The 12,500-nt window shown below is 35.6% G+C and overlaps 1 protein-coding gene across 1 annotated transcript in view; it reads left to right on the top strand.

The window, feature by feature from the left end:
• LOC106873185 (tumor necrosis factor ligand superfamily member 10) overlaps window positions 1-9,759 on the top strand; it is a 308,610-nt gene extending 298,851 nt beyond the window's left edge. Inside the window, exon 4 of the mRNA XM_014920423.2 lies at window positions 7,493-9,759. Coding sequence (XP_014775909.1) covers window positions 7,493-7,929 — 437 coding nt within the window. The 3' untranslated portion in view covers window positions 7,930-9,759. The remainder of the gene's footprint in view (window positions 1-7,492) is intronic.
• Window positions 9,760-12,500: the final 2,741 nt, after the last annotated feature.

The following is a 12,500-nucleotide window of genomic DNA, read 5'->3' as shown; positions in this document are numbered from 1 at the left end:
GTTTGTTCCCTTCTTGATCCAGTTCAAAAGCAATTTTCTAACATTGTTTTTTCCTTTATCTTTTACTTGTTTCAATCTTTAAACTGAGGCCATGCTGGGGCACCACCTTGAAGAATTTTAGTCAAATGAATTGATTCCAGTACTTATTAATTTTTTAAGCCTGATACTTATTCTCTTGATCTCTAAGTTATGGGAAACAAACACACCAACACCAGTTGTCAAGCAATAGTGGGGAACAAACACACACATACACATGATAGGCTTCATTCAGTTTCTTATTTCTTTATTGCCCACAAGGGGCTAAACATAGAGGAGACAAACAAGGACAGACAAATGGATCAAGTCGATTATAACAACCCCAGTTTGTAACTGGTACTTAACTAATCGACCCCGAAGGGATGAAAAGCAAAGTCGACCTCGGCAGAATTTGAACTCAGAACGTAGCGGCAGACGAAATACTGCTAAGCATTTTGCCCGGCGTGCTAACGTTTCTGCCAGCTCGCCGCCTTCATTCAGTTTCTGCCTACCAAATTCTGCCTCACAAGACTTTGGTTGGCCCCAAGCTATTGTAGAAGACACTTGCTAAAAATACCATGCAGAGGGACTGAACCTGGAACCATGTGGTTGGGAAGAAAACTTCTTACCACACAGCCACTCCTGCACCTTTGTTTATTATTTTTTGAAGTTAAACTTTGACCCTTCTCTCAGCACTGGGACATTCTTTCTATCTATTCCATGGTACCTGTTCTGCTGAACTTTCCTTCTCATGAGTTTCCTTTTTCTTTTTTTCCATTCTTACGCTTCTTCTTTAATCAAGTGACTCACAATCCTTCTAATTCTCTTCCTTTCAATGTTGTTGTTGTTGTTGTTTCCAATTGCTTCAAGAGTTTCTCTCCAGCAGTTTCTCTCAAATAGCTGTCTTATAGAACTCTCTTCCTTCTCATTTCTCTGATATAATCTTAATTCTTTTAAATCTTGTTCTGATTGATTTATAGATTTTAGGGCGGTATCTCATTAGATTTCTTTTCTCCTTTTCTTTTGTAACTCCCACAAGACCAAGTAATTGCTTGAGGTTTGTTTTATTACTGTTTTCTAGCTACTGCCTTGTTGGAAGTGACTTACAACAACAAAAGAAAACATGTAGAGGTGTGGTTAAGTAGTTCACTTTACAACCATGGGGTTTTCAGTTCAGTCCCACTGTGCAGCACTTTAAGAAAGTATATTCTACCATAGCCCTGAATCAACCAATGCCACGTGAGGGAATTTGATCAATGAAAACTGTGGCAACTGGCTGTTTGTGTGTGTGTGTGTGTGGCCACTATGTAACAGATGCTGGTTTCTCCATCCCCTTAACTTAGCAGTTTAACAAAAGGGACTACTAAATTAAATACCAGGCTAAATACTAAAAATAGTACTGGGTTTCGATTGGTTTTGAGGAATTTTTTCAAAGCATTGCTCCAGCATGACCTGGCTTGTAGATGACTAAGGTGATGGGGACATTGGATTAACAAAATTGCTAGTTTATGTCCAATCACTAACAATGCAATTTGTCTATAACCTATACTTCATCATCGTTTAACATCCGTTTTCCATGCTGGTATGGGTTGGATGGTTTGACTGGGGACTGGCAAGCCAGGAAGCTGCACCAGGCTCCAGTCTGATCTGGCAATGTTTCTACATCTGAATGCCCTTCCTAACACCAACCACTCCAAAGGTATAGTGGGTGCTTTTTACCTGCCACCAGCACAAGAGCCAGTCGGGGCTGGCATCGACCATGTTCGAATGGTGCTCTTCACATGTCACTGGCACAGGGAGCCAGTCAGGTGGATCTAGCAATGACCCACACATGAATGGTGCTTATTGTGTGCCAGCAGCACTGGTATCGGCCACAACTACAATTTCCATTTGATTGTGATTTGATATTAACTGTACTACACAATGGATAAAGAACTCATTACTATAAACAGCAGAAGCACTGTATTATTGCCTAATGTTTCCATAGCTTATAGTACAGAATTCATCTCTTTTGAGTATAACTTGAAGTGGAGTGTGTTTTGCTACTCTGTTCCCAGTACCTCATATTCATCTCCTGTGAGTAGTGTTGCTATGGTTCAAGGTTTTACCAGAAGCTGATTGTAGATATACTCACACACACATGCATGCATGTGTAAAAGGGCATGGTTAGAGTGTTGCACTTACGATTGTTAGATCATGGGTTTCAATCACAAATCAGGTGGTGCATTGTGTTCTTGAGCTCCAGTCTACTCAGCTGTAAATGGTTCATCCTGTGACAGAACAGCTTTCTGATCAGGGAGGAATGTTAGCCTGCTTGCCAAGCCAGTGAGGTTGTGTCATACAAAACCTAAAACAATGAGAAGTGCATTGTGATCAGTGATGTATAACAACTGCCATATTTACTTGTATATAAGTCACACTATTTTATACCCAATGTTAAGTTTAAAAAATTAGGTATGACATATAAAAGTCAATATGGTGCATGTATATATGTATAATCCTTTTACATCCACTTTTCCATGTTTGCATGCAGTGAACAGAGCTCATTAAGGAATATTCTTATGTAACTTGTCTTGTAACTAGGTAGAATTTAGTGGCTCTAGCAATTTTAATGTCTATTAGTAAATAAATCTACTACAATAAATCCACACATAAGCTTGTTGTAATAAAATTAAAATAAACACTTGTTAAATAAAACATGTAATGTCATCACCCTTCACCTGTTTCTAAGCTAGGTAAGATTTTCCCAGGAGTGGCTGTGTGGTAAGTAGCTTGCTTACCAACTACATGGTTCTGGGTTCAGTCCCACTGCGTGGGCACCTTGGGCAAGTGTCTTCTACTATAGCCTCGGGCTAACCAAAGCCTTGTGAGTGGATTTGGTAAACGGAAACTGAAAGAAGCCCATCGTATATATGTATATATAAGTATGTGTGTGTATGTTTGTGTGACCGTGTTTGTCCCCCCAACTTCGCTTGACAACCGATGCTGGTGTGTTTACGTCCCCGTAACTTAGCAGTTCGGCCAAAGAGATCGATAGAATAAGTAATAGGCTTACAACAAATAAGTCCTGGGGTCGACTAAAGGCGGTGCTCCAGCATGGTCGCAGTCAAATGACTGAAACAAGTAAAAGAGTAAAGAGAGAGAGTATGGTCTAACACAGTTATGATGCAATGTCCAGGCAGAAACATATGCACATACACATATTACAGGCTTCTTTGAAAACTTTGGTCAGCCTGGGGTTATAGTGGAAGACATTTACCCAAGGTGAATCAAAATGGGACTGAACCTGAAGCTATGCAATTAGAAAGCACAGGTGCTTTTACATGCTGGTGACACGTAAAAGCACCCATGCTGGTGACACATAATGGCACTACCTGTGGAATGTAACAAGCATCCATGCTGGTGACATGCAAGAGCACCAGGGGCATGTAACAGGCACCTATGCTGGTGACACATAATGGTACCCATTACACTCTTGGAGTGGTTGGCATTTTGACAGGCTACCAGCTGTAGAAACCATGCCAAAATCAGACTGGAACCTGATGTAGCTCTCCAGTTTACCTCTTCCAGTCAAACTGTCAAACCCATGCCAGCATGGAAAGTGGACATTAAATGATGATGATCACATGATCCACCAGACTATGAGATATTGTTATACATCACTGGTCACAATGTGCTTTGCATCATTTTAGCTTCTGAATGATGTCACACTATACTGGCTAGGTGAGCAGACCAACATCTCCACCCCCTCCACTTGAGGGTTAGCTGTAAATGAATAACTCTGCAGCAGATTGAGTGGACTGGAGCAATATGAAACGAAGCATTTTGCTCAAGAACACACACTGGTCAGTCCAGGAATCGAACTTCCGATCTTGCAATCATGAGTGCAAAGATATATGTTAGTTTTTATTTAGTTAAGCCTGAAAGCTGCAACTACCATCTGCAGAGATTAAATACTTACATTTGAAGCAGAGAGTTAGATAGCATAAACTACTTTATCTGGTCGTTTATAATCTGTGAAAAGTTTTCTCATCATCTTGCATAGATATTAAATATTCTTATCATGTTCTTATGTAACTTGTCTTGTAACTAGGTAGAATTTAGTGGCTCTAGCAATTTTAATGTCTATTAGTAAATAAATCTGCCACAATAATTCCACACATAACCTTGTTGTGACAAAATGAAAATAAACACTTGCAAAATAAAAATGTAATTCATGTTTAACTGTGGGACTGTCTCAGTGAAACAGTATGTAATAATAGTGTAAAGTGTGAGTGAAAATGTTATTCTAGCAATTTTCACTGGTTTATATTTGGGAAATACTGTTAGCTATTATGCAACTGTGTTGATTTGAGTCTGGCAGACTGGGTGAAATAGATATTAGTCATTTTGACTAACTGCAGGAATTACCACACTGAGGAAATTCCAGACACCTGATGCCCTGAAGAGGAAGGCAATTGGTGCAGCGAAGGACACATTGTAGGTGACAAGAGGAAATTGCTAGGTAGATACAGTGTATAATTAACTGGATCTCAGGAGCAAGGAAAAATTGTTGTAGCAGTAATAAGCAGAGTAGAGAGAGAGAAAGTATTTGGGGGTTACAGAATAAAGTTTATGTGTGAGTGACATTATGGTCAACAGTTGGATTGTTTTCTTTTTGTGTAAGATATATGCATAACAACAGCACTATTCCAGTTGCAGGAGCAATATTCTATTGTGGATCTAACTTGAGCTTTAACCCTTTAGCATTTAAACCATATCAGGCCAAAATACTCTACCTGTTTTATATCCAAACTGGACAGATCTAGCCTCTTATACCAACCCTACAATGTCATTCTAAAAATAAAAAGTTATTTATCAAAATCTCAAAGCTACAAGATGATGCATAATTCGAAACAATGTGAATAAATAAGCATTACATTACACACAGTAATCTGAATGGGAAAGGGTTAAAGAGAATCAAAACCTGTTAGAAACTAGAGTATCTCCTGGCCCTGAATAAGAAGGTGGGGTTTGGCAATTAGAGCTTTTGATATAGTAATAACAAAGGCTCATTGGTTGAAGGATATAATATATGATTCCAAATGCTACTGAATTTAAATGCAAGGCTACAGAACAATTCTGAACTTTAAAAAATTTACTACAAACACATACAAGATAAACAAACTTGAAATACCAGCTGTATTACTTCAATATTAACTACTACTATTGTGGCAGTGAGCTGGCATAGCCATTAGTACACTGGACAAAATGCTCAATGAATTTCACTCATTTTTATGTCCTAAGTTCAAAACTGCCAAGATCAGGTTTTGCCTTTCTTCCTTTGGGGATCAATAAAATAAGTACCAGTTGAGCACTGAGGTTGATGTAGTTGAATAACCCCCCCACCCCCCAAAAAAAATTCACGCCTTGTGCCTATAGTAAAAAGTATTATTATTATTATTATACTCAAAGTTAAGCCTTCTTGTTCAGAGCCAGAAAAGAGAAAAAAACGATTGAATTTTGGGACCAAAACACTGGAAATAAAAATTAGCTCCAGAACAGAATACTGTTCCCTACTCTGGAACAGTGTTGCTGCTGCATATGAACATATTAGACTGTATCCAAAATAAAATCACCCAATTAATTGCCGTAATTCAAAAAGAAAGCCATCACAAATAACATTACAGCTGTTGTTATTTAACAACTCTGATCAGTCATACTGAAACAGGCTCCCAGCAGAAAGACAGCTGATTAAATGTCTGTCAAGCCAGAGCTACAGATGTTCAGTTTGTTGGTTTATGTCAAACAGCATCCAATTATTTGTTGTTCTAATTGTGGCTTTCTTGTAGAGAATATTGTCTTTTGATTTAAAGACTAGAAACAATTTTCAGATTTTAAAAACATCATCAGGCAAGCTGTTACTGGCTCAGCTAATCACCCAGTTTAGTGGAGGTTGAATAGGAAGGTTAACTCAATAGTTAGGGACTTTGGTTACTTTGTTTGTTATTATAACAATTGTAGAAAATATTGAAGTCAAATTATATAAGTGGAAATGCTGAATAAATCGATTAAGTTTTGTTCTATTATAAAAACCAACAAGGCAAATATATTCCCTGATTGTCAATAAGTCAAAATTTGACAATGAAATGTCTGATTGACAAGATAAAATTATTGATAATGTATGAAATGGTTTCAAATTTGGCATCAAGAAAGTTGCCCAAAATAAGGTGAAATATCACTATGTTCGTACGTAATATAACATACACGTGACCCTTATGAAATAGGGAATGTTAAGTTTAAAGAAATAAAAAGGGGTTACTATTGTGAAATGATATAGTAGTCTAACTATCAAGAGATAGTCAGAGGGATAATGAATCTGTTTTTTAGGCACTAATATATTTTGATGGGGAAATGTACCACATGCTAATATTGTGCATAGAAAGAATCTGGTTTCATGTGCAGCAATGTATATAGAAAAGTGTGATCAGCCGTCGCAATAATTAGACAAATATGTTGGATATAGCTGCAAAAACTGTTGCCATGTATGCTGCAATTGCTATCAGATGACATGCATGCCAATTAATATAGCCACATGCTAATTACTGATAGAGAATGATAGAGAATCAAATGTCTCAATTTATTCAGCTGTAAATGATAACCATGGGTGTAAGTTCACTTTGTTAACACATTAGAAATATGGTCTTACTTTTTCCTGGAGAGTTTCATTACACAATTCTTTCTACAAATGATCTCTGCTTGCTTCAGTCTTTTTGTTCTGCACTATATGCCAATAAAACACCTAACAATTACAGTGGCTCTGATGCCAACAGCAGTAAGTTGCACCTCTACATAGCATTTTAGTTTAAGGAAAGGTATTAAGTTATGATCCTCTTTGTACTATTTCTGGTATCATCCAACACTACAAAATAGCAACTCATATTAGTCAGGTTATTGTTGCAGTTTTATTTCTTTTATAAATAAAGTTACAACTATTTAAATTGAAGAGCAAAAATTTGAATAACTTTGAGAAAAGAATATATCTTAATTTCACTCTTCTCTACCAAAAACAACATCTAAAGCACAAAAGTTGTGTTCTTGAAATAGTCTTCCTGTTATTAATCATAATTTATCTACAAATTTTTTACTCCTAATCACACCGATGTGAGATTATGCTTTTAAAAGAGGTATATTTTTCTACTTAACCCCTGTATTAGGAAATAATAACAGACCCCCCCCCCCTTCATCTTGGTGTTTATGTGTGAAGAAGCACATTCATTCGTTCATGCACTGACTATTTTGTGCTCATATTTTTAATGGAATAAAGTGTGTGCTTTGATTAATTTTCAAAAATAAAAAAAAAATTTAATGATAAAGGTTTTATGAAACAACAGCTTAGAATCAAGATTATTGATCATTCATCCATTATTGATTTCGAATTGTTCCTTTTATTATGCATATGGCCACTAATCATTTCTGTTTTCTTCTCTATCTTCAGTACCTGGTAAACAAATAACAATTGGTGAATGGATTTATAACAGAGATCTTGGATTTATCCAAAGAGCCAAATATCGTCACGGTAGAATCGTTATTCCATCTACAGGAGTATATTTCATCTATAGCCAAGTATCTTTCTTGGAAGTGGTTGATATCAAACAAGGCAACTCAAAACCGCCATCAACAACTTCACCGAGTTTATCACATTACCTCTATAGGTATAATTTGATCTATCCTCATGGAGGAGAAGAAACATTGATCCAAAACTCTATAACTAAGTGTTGGGGTCATAATAAATCCTTCGGGGAATACACTAGCTACCTTGGAGCAGTTTTTCAGCTGAGACAAGGGGATGAAATCTTTGTTAAGGTTTCAAATCTAACATTACTAACAAGCGACCCTAAATCAAATTATTTTGGATTGTTCAAAATTAATTGAATTTGGCAAAGAAAATAAAGGATGTTAGAGAGAAAGAAAAAAGGAAATTTCAAAAAAGTATTCACACTTGCTCCAACTGATTTGGGTTTTTTTTTTTTTTACATAAAATCTGCAAACAAATTAATGATAATCTCTCAATAAAATCCTTTTTTTTATACAATTACACACATCTTTAATAAGGTTCAGTTGGAAAAAAAATATAAATTTAACAAATAAAAAAAGAAAGGAACTAAACCAAAAAAGCAAGAAAGTTAAAATCAGAAATAAAAAATTCTTTGAATGGTTTTGAAAACTGAAAGCAAAAAAAAAAAAAAAATGAATAGAAAATATCAAATGATGGTGCTTTGAATGCATGAAATGTCAGAAATATGAGCTGGGTAAATCCTAAAGCATTTTAAAAGCTAAACATCTAAGAATATAAAGTGCAAAAGAGAAGAGCAAAGTCAGCCTTCACTCATCACTTCTATCTATTTCTATCACCTTTAATGTCTGGTGAACCATAATGCTGTGATTATATAAAACAGCTCCTGTTTTGGTTTCTTTTCAAAGAATCACAGAATCAGTAGCCATAATTACACCGGAGATGAAATTGAGATGGGGGAGGCGGGGCATAAATTAAATTTCTGTTTCATTAACAAATTATAAGAATAATGAAAATAAAATGATTATCATTTCAAACCTAGAATATGAAAATGATACCTAGCCTTTCAATGTCATGATCAAGATCAAGGATTATATCCTTTGAAAGAAAGAATAAGGTTTATATATCTATATCCTGTGAATAAAAGAATTGAGATATATATATATTATATCTTTTGAATAAGCAAAATTAGGAGATATCTTTTGAATAAAAAAAAACTAGGATATATATAAATGATAATTATATATATTGAATAAAAGAATTAGGATATAGATTATATATATCTATTGAAAAAAATTTGGATATATATATATATAAACACACACTCACCCCTTTGAATTAGCAAAGTAAGGACATATGTGTTCATACACACGTTTATATATTTCTTTTTCCAATGGTCTTAACATTTTGACTTATACCAGCTGACTCTTCACTTTTAAAAATTGTTTTATAAAATATGTAAAAAAAATTAAATAAAAAAAGTTTAAAAAAAGAATAAAATTTGTTGTTCTTTGGACATGAAAAATAATCAAAGACAACTCTATTCTTCAGAACTGACATCTTGAAGCTTCCAAAATTCCCTTATATCTTTTTTTTTTTTTTCCTGTCCTATTAATAATATTTAACAAAGGAAAATAAATTTGTCTAAGATTTCTGTTTTCTTTTTCAACATTCTACAATATATTAATGTCTGCTTTAACCAAATCCTGATCCGCCCTTATAAATGGAGACTTAAGTAAAAAAGCGAAACAAATTATTGAAAACGAAACTAAAATAAAAATCATCTCCAATCAGTTTGTATTCTTGGGTGTTTTGTGCAAATTTTGGTTGGAATAATGACATTAAAAAAAAAGAATAAAAAAGAGATACACATTTGAATAAAAAAAAAAAAAGACGTTTGTATTCTTTAATGTTTGTACCCTAAACATTATTATTATTTTTTTTTATATATATTATTCTGTATGGTTTACCAAAATTCCATTCCTTAATCCATTGTTTCTTCCTTGTATAATTTGAAATTAAGGAACAGAAATAATTTCATCTAAAGAATTTTATGTTTTATTCAACTTGGTGGTTGGGGAGGCAAAGAAAATTACGTTTTTTTTTTTAATTTCAATTTTTTTTCTTTTTTCCCATGAAATTTTTGTTTCACTTATCACAATTTTATTAAATATTTCAAAATACTAAAAGATTGTTCATTTGCCTTATTTATTTATCTTTATCTTCTTTTTATAATGAAAATCATTTGCTGTTGTTTAGTTTCTACTTTCAGCAATCATCTCTGATCAAGTAAACCAATAGATCAAAAGTTTTCTCATCACAACTGTCATATCTTTCTATCCAATGTATCTTAGTACAGTCCTTGGACTGTGACCATGCTGGGGCACCACCTCAAATTTTTGTTTTTAAAGTACTTATTTTTATTTTTAAAGTTTCATACTTATTCTATCAGTCTGTTATGCTGAACTAAGTTATAGGGATGTAAACAAACCAGCACCAGTTGTCAAGTGGTTGCTAGTGGGATGACACATGCATATATATGACTAGCTTCCACTGCCTACCCAATTCACTTACAAAAAGTTGGTCAGCCTGGTGCTATAGTGGAAAACACTTACTCAAGATGCCTTGCAGTGGAACAGGACCCAAAACCACAAGGTTGTAAAGCAAGCTTCTTAACCACACAGCCAAAGAAGTGGTGGGTAGGGTGGAGGGGAAAGATAGGTGGGATTTGAAAGAGATTTAACTATTGTTACTATTAGCGGATCAAGTAACTGTGTAGAGGTTACCACAATCTTTGGCATGAGTGTTTTCTTGTCCTTGGATCTTCAACCACTTAAGAATCATAGAGGTGCTTTCACTTCACAATATAAAGCATGTCTTAGTCATTCTTAAAATCTGGCAATGCCCATCCCTCTCCGGGTCTGAACACAGCTGTTCAAAATACAAAAGAATCAACCCACTACTCTATTGACCCTGAAAAGATTAAAGGTAAAGTTGATCTTGGCAGGATTTGAACTGAAAATTTTGCAAACCAAATACTGCAAAGCATTCTATCTACTGTGCTAATGAATTTGCCCCGAATTAATGTATATATATGCATCGAATTTCTGTGCTTTGTGATATATATCCATTTACATCTGGGTGGAAGATAGGTTCTCTACAGCAAGGAACATGTTCTGTTCTGGCCCCTTCTACTTCAACCTCTTATCCTACAACATTAGCCACCTCTTACTCCTGGATCCCTGCTCATTTTAGTCTTACAAGCTACATGACAACCTCATTAGTGTTGATGTCATGAAGAAAGCACCCAGTACATTCAGTAAAGTGGTTTGCATTAGGAAGGGCATCCAGCAAGAGAAACCAGGCCAAAGTAGACAGAGTTCAAGGGCAGTCTTCAGAACCTTCAGATCCTGTCAAAGCATCCAACGCATTTCATACCAGCATGGAACACAGGATGTTAAATGATGGCACTGATTAAGTATAATCTTGCTAAAATAGTAAAATCAATTCAGGTGTGTTACAAGAATTTATTTTACTAAACAATCACATTCATATACCCAGGCCTATTTCCTATTATTTTTAGGAGGAGGTAACCACAACAAGACATACACCAGGCATTCCATTCATTTCCTGGCTCAAAGAAGCGAGCCCTGTCCTATGCTCGGATCAAGGCATAGAACACAAGCCCCAATATCAGCAGCAGGGCCAACAGCATATGCTGATTTACCCCAGCTGCATCATGCTGGTTCCATACCCATTTGAGCAACATTAAATTCACTTATCCATCCACAAACACTCTCCAAGCTTTCCTATCTTTTATAAACTCTCTTGCCTTTCTCACTCCAACACCTCTAACCATCAAAGCTTTCCTCTCACTTTCCATTCACACAAACTGAGGTCTGCCTCTGGTTCTGCTGCCTACCACTTCTACCTTCATCACCATCCTTACCATCCACTCCTCATCCATCCTCTCCATGTGGCCAAACCACCTCAACATCCGTCTATCCAACTTGGTTGTTAGTTTTTCTCCCATTCCTGCTCACCTTCGTACCTCCTCATTCTTCATCCTGTCCATCCATATCACACCAACCGTAGTCCTCAAACGTCTCATCTCAAACACATTTAGTTGTCTCCTTTCCACTGGTTCATAGGCTTTATCTGAGAGACATTCCTGGGAAAATAACATAATTGTCCTACAAGAACTTGGAAAAAAAATAAACTATCATTAGGCTTCATCATCATCATTTGTCCACTTTCCATGCTGACATGGGTTGGACGGTTTTGACAGGGACTGGCAAGCTGGAAAACTGCATAAGGCTCCAATTGTTTTGATATGGTTTCTGTAGCTGGATGCCTTTCCTAATGCCAACCACTTCACAGAGTGTACTGGGTGCCTTTTACATGTCACCAACATGAGATTGAAAATGAAAAGTTATGTCAGATTTTTTTTTCTGCCACCAAAATATGGAGGAAGACACTGTGAAAGAGAAGTATCACTGTGCTCAATGTATAAGTAACCTCAAAGAACTTGGAAATTTAGTTAACAATTTAATTATCCTATTAGTTTAAACAAACAAACAAAAAAGAAATTCTTGAGAATATTTTTGTTTTTTCTGCCAGAATAGGAAAAGGACACTACAGAAGAGAGAGAGTGAGAGGGGGAGGGAGAGAGAGAGTTATATATGTAGTTCATCTCAACTTACAAAAAAATGTCAAAAAGTAATTATTTCAACTGCTTTGTATACAGACATACTTTCAGTTCTCATGGAGAAAGTGCATGCATATACACTCACTTTACTGTTCTGTTATCTTCATACCTCTTCCCTACCTGTTCTCAATTCTTATGCTTTCTGCTCCATTCTCTGCACCACTCAAAAATTTCATCCCCCCCCCCCCCCCACAACTTTCCAAATCTTTTTATATTTTTTCT

The sequence above is a fragment of the Octopus bimaculoides genome, chromosome 3 (assembly GCF_001194135.2).
Source record: "Octopus bimaculoides isolate UCB-OBI-ISO-001 chromosome 3, ASM119413v2, whole genome shotgun sequence".
Taxonomy (NCBI): domain Eukaryota; kingdom Metazoa; phylum Mollusca; class Cephalopoda; order Octopoda; family Octopodidae; genus Octopus; species Octopus bimaculoides.
The sequence above is the reverse complement of the archived record's forward strand: the minus strand, read 5'-3'. Positions and strand labels throughout refer to the sequence as shown.